Source organism: Mastigoproctus giganteus, chromosome 2 (genome assembly GCF_048544385.1).
Source record: "Mastigoproctus giganteus isolate SK-2022 chromosome 2, ASM4854438v1, whole genome shotgun sequence".
NCBI lineage: Eukaryota > Metazoa > Arthropoda > Arachnida > Uropygi > Thelyphonidae > Mastigoproctus > Mastigoproctus giganteus.
In genome coordinates, this window is record NC_143576.1 from 112,876,671 (window position 1) to 112,890,893 (window position 14,223).

The 14,223-nt window shown below is 37.7% G+C and overlaps 1 protein-coding gene across 1 annotated transcript in view; it reads left to right on the forward strand.

Moving 5' to 3' along the window:
* The window catches only part of LOC150089501 (glycosaminoglycan xylosylkinase-like), a 128,882-nt gene that overhangs the window by 108,127 nt on the left and 6,532 nt on the right, over positions 1-14,223 (forward strand). The window contains exon 7 of the mRNA XM_090390006.1: positions 8,508-8,696. Within this exon, the coding sequence (XP_090246132.1) occupies positions 8,508-8,696 (189 nt within the window). The remainder of the gene's footprint in view (positions 1-8,507; positions 8,697-14,223) is intronic.

Below are 14,223 nucleotides of genomic sequence, written 5' to 3' on the forward strand. Positions count from 1 at the left end.
AAAGGTCCTATGCATTTATGCTGTGAAAATCGTTAAATTTCACTTCAATATTTAATATTTATTTATACTTATTAAAAATATGTAAATCATATCATTCCCTCACATCAGATTCAGTTTTTTTTCTACTTTTATCTTAAGTTTCAATTGAAGTGCTGGGCAGATAACTACTGTATTCGTTTACATTTGGATTGGGCTTTCCTGTTAGTGCAGGCAAAGTTGTTACGGCTCCGGCAAATAGGGAGTTTTTAAAATTTTTTTCTGTTTTATTAACTGAAATTGGCATATTAACTTATTTTCTAGAGTAGCTTTATATTCCTAGTTACAATACTTAGTTTAATTTTTAACTTTGATAGAGATTTTGTAGGTTATTAGTATCGGTAAGTGTATCCAATCCACATGTTTTACAAGTTTAGCAGCTCTGGCGAACGGTAGGTTTTTAGCTATATTTAGACGCTTTATTGACTTAAATTATTTATTGTTATATTAAATTATTTTCTATAAGTAGCTTATAGACCTAGTCAAGATCTTGGTTTATTCTGAATTTAGATAGTGAGATTTTGTAAATTAATTAATAATTAGTGTCTGTAGATTTACCGCTTGTAACTTGCCACCATTGTTATACGATACAACGTTATATCCCGTACTAGATAGCGTTAGCTTAGTATAGTATAGTATATAATATTATCAATAAATTAGTAAAATTTATTAATCTTGTTAAACTTCATTGTCAATTAAATTATACTTTTTTAACTAAATACTTATGACGACTTAGATTTTACAAACGTAACATTATTAATTAATACGTACCTTGATACGAAATTTATATAACGAAACTTGGAGATAATACTCGATACTGAAAAATAATATATAGATATATAGTGTTATAACTGCATTGTGATATAATTTTAGGGTTATAATTTTCTACTGAAATTGAAATATCATTGAAATTGAATCTAAATCATGACTCAGAGCAGCAAAGCAAAAGGCTCAAGCTAATGGGAGTGCTGTGGCTGAGAGGAGAACTGAGGGGGCAGTCGCCCTCTGAATCGCAGCCTTTTAAAATGCACTGCTTGTTTGATGTTTGTGGAGCAGTCAGGTACGGGACATGATTTTGCCAAGGGGAATTTCTTTTTTTGTGTGTGTGTGCGTGATGTAAGGAGTGTGAGGAAATCAGAGGAGAACTCAGCGTTATTCTGGGCTTATACGAAAGCTTGAAGGACAGGGTGGATGCCCTTGAAGGATCTAAATTGAGGGGCCCATCAAGCTCTCAGCTGTCCACATCAACGCCAGAGCTTGCACTTTATAATCATGCAAAACAGCGGCAACCCCCAAAGCAGAATGCACTGGTCCCACAGGAACTAGTAGTTGATGACTCTATTGTCAGGGAAACGGGGAACATGGTATGTAAAAAGGATAGGTGGAACAGGACCAGGGTATGTCTGCCAGGGACAAAGGTTGATGATGTTGTAGAGCAGATATCATCTTTTAAGGGCACAAAAGGTGATATTGTTGTACACATTGGCACTAATGATATTAAGAGTAGGAGACCGGCAGAATTACTTAACAAGTACAGTTCACTGTTGAAAAATAGTTGCGAATTAGGGTTGAATGTGAAAATGTCTGCAATTCTGCCCAGACACGATAGGAGGGAGTATATGATGAGAGCCTTGTCGATCAATTCGGCCCTGGAAATATTGTGCAAGGCTCAAGGGGTAGAATTTTTTTCAGCCTGGTCTGTACTTGTTAACAGGAGAGACTGCTTCTACAGAGATGTGATAAACTTAAATAGAAAGGGTGCAAGAATATTTGCTGATGCTATTCAGGCAGTGTTAGGTGGGTCGTAAAACAGCTAGCTTGGGGGGGGGATACAACGACTAATAGATTAACAGTAGCCACTGGCAGAGGTGAAAGTGATTCATGCACTGCTTCTACTGGAATGAGTAACAGCCTGGAAAACAAGATGCAGGGTATTTCAGAGACTGCTGGGAGTCATTGTGGAACAAGAAAACACATGGGTTGTGTTAGGGTAGCTAGGAATAGAAACAGGTGCATGTATACTTATGTCTACACCAGTGCTAGGAGTTTGGTAAATAAATTGGATGAATTTGAGTTGTTGGTCAAAACATCAAAGGCAGATATTGTTGGGATATCAGAGACGTGGTGTCACACAGATATAAGGAATGCAGAACTAGAATTTGGGGAGTACAATGTGTACAGGAATGATAGACAGGATAGGAATGGAGGAGGGGGTTATGCTATTAGTTAAGAAACACATAAAATCCAAGGAAATGGAGCCAGTCGACATCGCTGGACAGTGCAGTGTCGAGTCAGTTTGGTTTGACATAAGCACTGGGAGATCAAAATTGAGAGTAGGAGTGTGTTATAGGCCTAATGACTCTGATGAGTATAATAAAAAAAACTGTACAGGGAAATAGAGTGGGGCAGTAAATCAGAGAGTCTTATAATGGGGGATTTTAATTTTCTGGATATTGACTGGAATTTGTGGGTTGGTCACTCACACACTAGCAAGGCTTTTGTGGATTTATAGGATGATTGTTTTCTATATCAGCATGGTTGGGAGGCAACTATTCTTGCCTCCCAAACATGCTGATGTAATATTCTTGATCTGATTATCAGTAGCGATTCTTCATGTCTTAAGAATCTGCAGATAAAGGAACCACTAGGTGGCATTGATCACAGTGTGCTGAAGTGGGATTTACTCAAAGAGGTAACTACCATCAGGGGTAAAGGGAAGGGTTTGTGCTTTCGTAAAGCGACTATGGTGGCGTGAGACAGTATTTAAAATATGTACGGTGGGACCAGCTGATGATGTTACCAACAGCAAATTCAAAATGGGAGGCATTCAAAGAATTAACCTTGGAAGCTACTAGGTTTTACTTACGAACAAAGAAATATTGTTCAAGGTTTAGGCCTAAATGGATGTCAGATGAACTAATGAGACATGCGGCAAAGAAGAAAAATGTATGGGATACATATAAATTAATGGGTAAAATGGAAGCCTGTGATAGATATAAGCTGGTCTGTAACCAAGTCACAAAGTAGATTAGGCAGGCAAAGGCAGATCATGAGAAATCTTTGACAGAGGATGCAAAGAGTTCTTTACCTATGTAAACTCAAGAAGGAAAGGAATGAATCAGATTGGTCCACTGGATATTGATGGTTCAACTGTTGATGATCGTGCTCAGGTAGCTAACAAACTAAATGAGTATTTTGCATCTACATTCCCACATGAAGAGTTATTCAGGGAGATGAATTCCAGAGGTGAATTAAACTCTGGCAGTGATCTAGATGATTTTGTAATAACCAAGAGGAAAGTGGAGAAGAAATTGTTGAAAATAAACATAAAAAAGGCACCTGGGTGGATGGGATCTATACAGTTATATTAAAGGAGACAGCAAAGGAAGTAAGAAAACCCTTAGTCACAATTATGAGAGCTTCCTTGGACTCAGGGGAGGTACCCATGGGCTGGAGATGTGCAAATGTGATCCCAGTTCGCAAAGTAGAATCAAAGGGCGACAAAAATAATTACAGAACCGTTAGTTTAACTTCTATTCCAGGGAAATTAATGGAGGCACTGGTTAAAGAAGCACTGCAGGATCATCTAGACAAGACTTCAGTTATAGCTCGGACACAGCATGGGTTTGTTAAGGGGAAGTCTTGTAGGACCAATTTGATTGGATACTATGATGTGGTCATAAAGGAACTGGATGTAAAGAATAACTTTGATATCATATATTTGGATTTTAAAAAGGGCTTTTGATACTGTTGCATATGGAAGACTACTGCACAAATTGGAGCAGTGTGGCATTGGAGGCAAATTGCTGCTATGGATTAAGGGATGGTTGAGTGGGAAATGACAGAGAGTGGTAATCAATGGACACTGCCCTTCGTGGACCAATGTTATTAGTGAAGTCCCTCAGGGTTCAGTGTTCGGTTCATTGTTGTTTTCTGTATTTATAAATAATACTGATGATGGTATATATCAGGCTTAATGTCCAAGTTTGCAGATGATACGAAGGTTGGCACGGTTGTATAGGACACTGAGTAGGAGACCGGCGGAATTACTTAGCAAGTACAGGTCACTGTTGAAAAAAAGCCGTGAATTAGGGTTGAATTTGAAAGTGTCTGCAATTCTGCCCAGACACGATAGGAGGGAGTATATGATGAGAGCCTTGTCGATCAATTCGGCCCTGGAGGGATTGTGCAAGGCTCAAGGGGTAGAATTTTTTTCAGCCTGGACTGTACTTGTTAACAGGAGAGATTGCTTCTACAGGGATGGGATACACTTAAATAGAAAGGGTGCAAGAATTTTTGCTGATGCTGTCGAGGCAGTGTTAGGTGGGTCGGAAAACTGCTAGTTGGGGGGGATACAAGGACTAATAAATTAACAGTAGCCACTGGCAGAGGTGGAAGTGATTCTTGCACTGCTTCTATTGAAATGAGCAGAAGCCTGAAAAACAAGATGCAGGATATTTCAGAGACTGCTGGGAGTCATTGCGGTACAAGTAAACACATTTGTTGTGTTAGGGTAGCTAAGAATAGCAACAGGTGCATGTATACCTGCTTGTACACCAATGCTAGGAGTTTGGTAAATACATTTGATGAATTTGAGGTATTGCTCAAAACATCAAAGGCAGATATTGTTGGGATATCAGAGATGTGGTGTCACACAGATATAAGTAATGCGGAACTGGAATTTGGGGAATACAATGTGTATAGAAAGGATTGACAGGACAGGAGGGGAGGAGGAGTTATGCTATTAGTTAAGAAACACATAAAGTCCAAGGAAGTGAAGCCAGTCGACATCGATGGACAGGGCAGTGTCGAGTCAGTTTGGTGTGACATAAGCATAGGGAAATCAAAATTGAGAGTAGGAGTGTGCTATAGGCCTAATGACTCTGATGAATATAATAAGATATTGTACAGGGAAATAGAGTGGGCCAGTAAATCAGAGAGTCTTATAATGGGGGATTTTAATTTCCCAGATATTGACTGGAATTTGTGGGTTGGTCACTCGCACACTAGCAAGGCTTTTGTGGATTTATTGGATGATTGTTTTCTACATCAGCATGTTCGTGAGGCAACAAGAGGGAGCAATACTCTTGATCTGATTATCAGTAGTGATTCTTCATGCATTAAGAATCTGCAGATAAATGAACCACTAGGTGGCAGTGATCACAGTGTGTTGAAGTGGGATTTACTCAAGGAGGTAACTACCATCAGAGGTAAAGGGAAGGGTTTTTGTTTTCGTAAAGGCGACTATGATGGTCTGAGACAGTATTTAAATTCTATACAGTGGGACCAACTGACGATGTTACCAACAGCAAACTCAAAATGGGAAGCATTCAAGGAACTAATCTTGGAGGCTACCAGGCTTTACATACCAACTAAGAAATATTGTTCAAGGTTTAGGCCTAAATGGTTGTCAGATGAACTAATGAGACATGTGGCAGAGAAGAAAGATGCATGGGATACATACAAAATAATGGGTGACATGGAAGCCTATGATAGATATAAGTTGGTCTGTAACCAAGTCACAAAGGAGATTAGGCAGGCAAAGGCAGACTACGAAAAATCCTTGGCAAAGGATGCAAAGAAAAACAGAAAAGAGTTCTTTACATATTTAAACTCAAGAAGGAAAGGGATGAATCAGATTGGTCCACTGGATATTGATGGTTCAACGGTTGAGGATCCTGCTCAGGTGGCTAACAATCTAAACGAGTATTTTGCATCTACATTCACGCATGAGGAGTTATTCAGGAAGGAGAATGATGTAGGTAAAGTAAACATTGGCAGGGAGCTGGATGATTTTGTAATAACTGAGAGGAACGTGGAGGAGAGATTGTTGAGGATAAACATAAAAAAGGCACCTGGTGTGGATGGGATCTATCCAGTTATATTAAAGGAGGCAGCAAAGGAAGTAAGCAAACCCCTAGCCATACTTATGAGAGCTTCTTTGGACTCAGGGGAGGTACCCATAGACTGGAGATGTGCAAATGTAACCCCAATTCACAAAGGAGGATCAAAGGCTGACACAAGTAATTATAGACCTGTTAGTTTAACTTCTGTTCCAGGTAAATTAATGGAGGCACTGGTTAAAGAAGCACTGCAGGATCATCTAGACAAGAATTCAGTTATAGCTCAGACGCAGCATGGTTTTGTTAAGGGCAGGTCTTGCCTGACCAATTTGATTGGATACTATGATGCAGTCACAAAAGAACTGGATGCAGTGAATAACTTTGATATTATATATTTGGATCTTAGAAAGGCTTTTGATACTGTTGCACATGGAAGACTGCTGCACAAATTGGAGCAGTGTGGCATTGGAGGCAAATTGCTGCTATGGATAAGGGGATGGTTGAGTGGCAGAAGACAGAGAGTGGTAATCAATGGACACTGCTCAACGTGGACTAATGTTATTAGTGGAGTTCCTCAGGGTTCAGTGTTGGGTCCGTTGTTGTTTTCGGTGTTTATGAATGATATTGATGATGGGATATCAAGTTTAATGTCCAAGTTTGCAGATGATACAAATGTTGGCAGGGTTGTTAAGGACACTACTGATGCTATGCTGCTGCAACAGGATCTGGAAAGGTTGAACAGATGGGCTGAGAGGTGGCAAATGAAGTTTAACATTGACAAATGTAAAGTACTACATATGGGAAACAGTAACCCCAGAGCAACGTATCAACTCTGCGGTACTACACTGACAGTGGTGGAGAATGAAAGGGACCTGGGGGTGATTGTGCAGGCAGATATGAAGTTCTCTGAGCAGTGCAGACGAGCTGCAAGAGTAGCTCATGGTGTCTTGTCAATGATATACAGGAATTCTTCTTGCAGGGATAAGGAGGTGATTATTCCCTTGTATAAGGCAATGGTTAGGCCACATCTTGAGTACTGTATACAGGTCTGGAGGCCTCATTTCAAGAAGGATGTAGAGCTGCTGGAACGGGTACAGAGAAGGGCAACAAGATTAGTGAATGGAACAAAGGGTTACTCTTACGAAGAAAGGCTTAAGTTTTGCAAATTACAGAGTCTGGAGACTAGGCACCGGCGAGGTGATCTGATAGAGGTGTATAAGGCTTTGAATGGGTTGAGCATGCTCAATGCCAATGGGATTCTTCATCTTGCTGAGAATAATCACCTCAGAGGGCATAAATTCAAATTGAGGAAGGACGGATGTCGGATAGATGTGCGGAAATTTGCCTTTGGCCAGCGGGTGGTTGGTTGGTGGAACCGACTTCCATCACTTGTTGTTGAAGTTGATAGCCTAAACAAATTAAAGCTCAACTGGACAGGTATTTCGAACGAACGGAGGGGTGAAATGGGAGTGGTGTGTGTGTTTTTTTTTTTGGCTGATGCTGAATAAGCTTGCTTTCTTGCATCATATGCCTCTACTAATGCTAATGCTAATGATAGTACGCTGCTGCAACAGGAACTAGAAAAGTTGAGCAGATGGGCTGAGAGGTGGCAGACGAAGTTTAACATTTACAAATGTAAAGTACTACATATGGGAAGCAGTAATCCCAGAGTAACGTATCAACTCTGTGGTACTACAGTGATAGAGAATGAAAAGGACCTGCGGGTAATTGTGCAGGCAGATATGAAGTTTTCTGAGCAGGGCAGACAGTCTGCAAGAGTAGTTCTTGGTGTCTTGTCAATGATATACAGGAATTTTTCTAACAGGGATAAGGAGGTGATTATCCCCTTGTATAAGGCAATGGTCAGGCCACTCCTTGAGTACTGTATACAGGTCTGGAGGCTTCATTTTAAGAACGATGTAGAGCTGTTCGGACGAGCAGAGAAGGGCAACAAGATTAGTGAATGGAACGAAGGGTTGCTGTTATGTAGAAAGGCTTAAGTTTTGCAGATTACAATGTCTGGAGGCACCTGTGAGGTGATCTGATGGTGTATAAAGCCTTAAACGGTTTGAGCATGCCCAATGCTGATGGGATTCTTCCCCTTGCTCAGAATAATCACCTGAGAGGGCATAAATTGAAATTGAGGAAAGAAGTTGTAGGATAGATGTGCGGAAGTTTGCCTTTTGTCAGCTGGTAGTTGATTGGTGGAACAGACTATCATCTTTTGTTGTTGAAGTTGATAGCCTAAATAAATTTAAGGTTGAGCTGGTATTTGGAACAAATGGAGGGGTGAAATGGGAGTGGTTTTTTTCTCCTTTTTTTTTTGGCTGATGCTGCATAAGATTGCTTTCTTGCATCATATGCCTCTGCTAATATTAATTTCAGCCAGGTTGCAATTTACTCAAAAATCCGAAGTTAGCATGGACACACTTTATGTAGTAAACCTGCTGACACTACGAGAAAGTTCCTCTGCTTTTTATCATTTTATAAAGATCAAATTATTAATAGATGTTTTATAAATGCATTTGTTTGCTATTGCTATGATATATTCACTACTTTTATTCATATATATTGTTTTTAACAATACTTTTGATGTATAAAACCTCCACTGTTTTTTTCCTAATTTAGATGGGAGGTAGATTACAAGTATTGTGAACGTGTCCAGCAGATAAATATGTATAAAATGGGACGAAGACTCTTAGATCTTATTGATGCATCTGTATTTGACTATCTTATTGGCAATGCTGACAGACATCATTATGAAGTATTTTCTGATACTCCAGATAGTATGATTTTACTTTTAGACAATGGAAAAAGGTAGGACTTGTTTGTGTGTGGGTGTGTGTAAGAAACAGATTACATTAGCATTAGTATTAATCAGGCCAGTGATGTCAAGAAATGAACTTATTATTCTGCATCAGCCAAAAAAAAAAAAAAAAAAAGGTTCAATGAAATTTTGTCTATTTCTATAAAGTAACAATCCAGTTTTGTCATAAACCTTTATTTTGGGAACTTCATTATTCATCCATCTTGTAATCCTCCTTTTGGAGTATTTTTTTAAATAGTATATACAAATTCAAGGCTTCTGTGATTAATGTTTTAAAGGAAATCCCAGGGGCTCACATCTGGTGAGTATAGGCTTGGCAAACCCAGGGTCCTGAGCTGGATATCAACATTCCTTTCTTTCTTGCTTTCTTGGTGATTTCCTTCTACTTCTCTCTCTCTCTCTCTCTCTCTCTCTCTCTCTCTCTCTCTCTCTCTCTCTCTCTCTCTCTCTCTCTCTCAGGGTAATGTGGGAATTTTTTTTTTTTTTTTTTTTTTTTTTTGCTGGTGCAGCATAAACCTCAGGCTTCTTTGCACCATATTGTACAGCTGATGATAATAATACCATAATTCAATTGTATTTATCTTTGAGATTCTGTGAGATATCTACCCAGTTAATGGAGGCCATGTAGCACCTTAAGCCATCATAATTTCCTTTATATCCCATTCCTTTGCCTTTAACTACTGCTACCCCCTCTGTTCATCATTTATTGTCAAACTCTGTGTTCGCTTCCTGCTACTGGTGTCAGCCCTATTATTCATCTGGTTCATGGGTGATGATCAGCTTTAGAATATTCTTTTCCCTAGTACTTTCCCCTGACATGTTGATACATCATCTGGTTGATTTAAAAATTTTGTCCCCCTTGTCGAGTTTCCTTCCCATTTCCTCCAATCAATTAGAGGCAAATTAAAATCGTCCATAATAAGACATTCACTTACTTGCCTGTTCTATTTGCATGGTAGAGGCTCTCATCATAATCTTTACAATCACCTGGTATATTACTCCCACTCTCATTATACATTTGCTTCCAACTATCTCACACCATACAGATTCTATACTAGCATGTGAAATGCCTGAATCCCGGAAAGCTTTCATCACACTCAGGCTGCTTTCATCACACTCAGGCTGCTTTTGATAAGAAGCATGATCCTATCACCCCCTTCTATCTGCCCTATCCTTTTTAAATACATTGTACATACTGTACTGAAACTCATCATCCCCCTATCTCTGGGTGGCACTACGTTTCCATAAGCCCTATTATGTCAGCATTACTTGTCCTAACCAGCAGTTCGAATTCACTCATTTTATTGATGACACTTCTGAAATTACTGTATAAACAATTAAGGCTTAGCGTTCTTGTATAGTTAACTACCCTGACACACCCCGCGAAGTTATTTAATCTTGCTTTCCTGGCATTAGCTACCCGCTTCTTTGAAACGTTTCTGTCCTCATAACATCTTGCTAATATGATCTGTTGCGGTAACAAGCCAGAACGTTTGAGGTATATACAAGTGTTACTTTGGCCAATATCATCAGATAAATGCGCACCTATATTACCCTCGTCAGTACCAGCCTGAGCACCAGGCAGTCGCCCGAATTTTGGGGAGCTTCATACGACTGATTCATCGTCTAAAAATTAACCCACAAGTGGGAGTGCTGTGCCATAGAGTATGCCTGGCATGGTACTTCTTAGAAATCTGTGAAATGCAGCTGTGTCTTATCTTACAAGGTTTAGTATTCCTTCTGGAAAGTTTCTCTTATAAGGTAGTGTTGCCACTAGAACTCCAGTCATCTCCAATCTTGCTTCAGTGAAGGTCTGCACAGTCTGGTATACTGTGTCATGCCTACCTGCTAATAGTAAAAATTGAAGATTTTAGCTATTTGATTACCCTTTGCATGTGGAATGATATTTTATTTAAAATCAATATGGTATGCAAATCAGTGCAGAGCCATGATATGAACATACACACTACAGCCATGCTTAAAAAGAATAGTACAGAATTTCTAAAGAAATGCAGAAACTCTGTTTATGTAGAAGCCTTGAGATCAGCAGAATGTTTGTCAGAAAGATTAAATGTAAAATGCAAATTTAGAAATACCCAATATGCCCATCTTAATGATTTTAACTACAAGAAAGCAAAAGAAAAAAAGATTTCAAAACAATGTTTTTAATGTAATATTAGACAACTCAATCATGTCCCTGACAGAAAGATTTCAACAAATGGAAGAGTTCTCTGCTAATTGCGTTTTTTTGTACAATATCAAAAAAGATATGGGCCATGATGAATTATTAAAAAGGTTCAAAAAAGTTGAAATAAAACTTGGTGGTGTCAGTGAATGTGATGTAAATGGTGAAGAGTTATGCCAAGAAATTGATGCGTTGGTGGTACTTTTGCCTGAAAGTGTACTTGATAATGCCTTAGGTATTTTGAAGTTTATAAATTCAAACAAAATGCAAGGTATGCTAGCAAACTTATTGATTGCATTGTGAATTTTATGCTTACCATTCCTATAACTGTGGCAAGTGTTGAGAAAAGTTTCAGTAAAGTTAATTAAAACATGCCTGTGGATGTCCATCACAAAGACAAGGTTGAATTCGCTGCCAATTCTGTCTATTGAAAATGACAGTATCAAAATTGGATTTGCCAGAAATTATTAATAACTTTGCTGACATGAAATCTAAGAAGAAGATACATTAAGAGAAATGTTATTTATTTTAGTTGATTAAAGCATTAATTAATGGAAGACTAATAATGTTTCAATTGTGTTGTATTAAAATTTCATGTTCATGTAAATGAAGAGATCAATAATGATAATAATTGATAGTTTTAACAAGTGTATTTAAATGTGTGTATTGTATTCTCTTGCTGGAAATAATTAGGATGTATGTATTAGAGTATGTTATTATAATATTACTGATATTTTTATAATCACATTCTGATTATCAACTAAATAATGAGTAAGATATGATAAAGCCTTGAAAGTAATGTTTTTCAATCATTATGTTATTGGAGTTTTAAAGCGTAAAAATAAATTCAATTAAAATTCTTGTGCATTTCATTACCTATGAAGGGGGAGGAGTGCATAAAAATCTTTCTTCCCTGGGTGCCTAAATGCTTCGGGCTGGCACTGACCCTTGTCCTTCCAAAATACCAGTTTCCTTGAACTTTAAGATATCCTCAATGATATTGGCAAAAACTTTCCCCACCTTTGTTTAAATGTATTTCATCTCTACAAAATAGATTCCTTCTACCCAGAGCCACGTTTACCACTAGGCAAAATAGGCACGTGCCTAGGGCTCACTGAAAAGAGGGCCTTGCACAGAGGTATTTGTCATTGCTGCATGAAATAAATAAATCCACTGGCTTCAACTTCTAAATTTAATTAAAAAATATATACCAATAATAATACTTATTGCAACACCAATGTCATATTTGGGCAGTATCTTTTGTCGATACTTTGGTGGCAGGGGAAAACGTACGCGACAGCTCAACTGTGCACTGTGCATAAGTATACATTGTTTTTCATGAACCACTAGTACAACGTGAGTGGAGGCAGGAGAAAACGTTTGTCTACACACAGCTTGATGCATACAGTTGCAGTCAAACCACTATTGGTAAATCAAGACACATAAAAGGACACGAACATTGATGGTAAGAAGTTTTACTTCCAACGCGTGAGAATTCCTCACACAAATTTTTTGTTACTTGTATGAAAATAATTTTTTTTTTTCCTTTATAATTATAAATGATAAGATGTACTTACATTTTGCTTTTTGATAATAACTATGTTTTACATTGTAAAATTGTTTAATTATTTATTTAAACAAAGATATATTTTAAAATATGGTATACATATATGAAACATTTTTCTCTCTACAGTTTATTAAATATTACTTACTTTTATATTGCTTTTTTGCTATTTTTTTATTTAAACCAGAATTTATGTTACGTTACAGTGGTCAAGAGCGGGAGTGCAGTAGCACACGCTCTTTGAGTAGACCGGGGTTCAAGCCCCTGACTGCTGAATATGGTCAATCTGCCAACCTGCACTGGACCAGCGTGGCAGATTATGGTCCATTTCCCTCAGCATGAATTGTTGAGGCGGCTTCCATCCTGCAGTGGGTTGATAATGGCTGCACTTTACCTTTACCTTTTATATTTGATTGTATTTACTTAATTTGAAAAACATTAACATTTTCCATAAATAAATCGTAATACATTATTTTATTTCGTATTTATTAAATTATTATTATTGTATTGTGATACTCACCTTTTTATAATCTGCATTGATGTTGGAATAAATTGGATGATAATTTTAAATTTAAGTTAGCATGAATGAATTAGGATTTAAAAACAGAATTAAAATGTGTGCAAGGAAGTAAAAGTGCACGTCTTCATCCCTGGTTGTCAATGTTGAAATTTGAAATGATTTAAGTTATACGGTTGGAAACAAAGGTGAATAGCCATAACAAGTGGCTTTTGTTTTACACGTCTTCAGTTGGCAATGGTAGAATGAGAATAAACGCGTGCATTTAAGAAGACTAAGTTCCCGTGATGCTCCTGGATACACGTGGGAATCTCAGGTACATGAGATTCCAGACCGGTGCTATGTTATAGGGTAGTTTGGAATTTAATACTTGGAGTGGAATGGCGGCGAAACCATTCTATAACTAGGGCTTCATATTGGAAAATTTTAAAGCTGGATTTTAATTCGATAATAGGAATGGCTGAATCTTCTAAGGGGGTGTGGTTGTGGGATTGAACATGTGTTGCTAATTCGGTATTGGACTGTCCCATCCTAAAGCTATTGTAGTGGTAGTACGCATGTGTGTTTGATGTTTTGGTAGAACCGTATTTTGTGGTGGTGCTACCAATGTAGCAAGCATTACAGTTATCTTGACATTTTATTAAGTAGATGATATTATTCATGTCACTAATGTGGTAATTTTGTGTATCTTTATATGAGTTGAATAATGAACCTAGTTTATTGTAAGATGAGAATGTAAGGGTGATATCAGTACTTTTGAATAAACGGCAGAATTGGTTGGCAAAATTACTATGGTAAGGGAGGATAATACGTGGATTATTATTGGACATGCATTTGGGTGGGTTGTTGATATTATTTTGAACTGTAATAATAGTTTGTTTGATTAATTGAATAGGATATTTCCTAGATATGAATTTACTTGTAAGATATTGTAGTTCATTATTAAGGTCATAATGTGTGGAACTGTATTTTATAGCATTGTAAATTTGATTATAAAGGACTGCTTTTTTTGTGTTGAGGGGGTGATGTGATTCAAAGTGTAAGTATTTGCCCGTGTGAGTATTTTTTCTGAAAATTCTTGTTCCTAGTTTTGTATCTCTTCTGTATATAGTGAGGTTTAAGAAATTAATTTGTCCCTTTTCTTCCAATTCCAGGGTATATTTTAATCTATTATGCATGAAATTAAATTTAATGAAAAGATCATTTATTGTGGATTTGTGCCCTATTAAGAGGATATCGTCAGCGTATCGT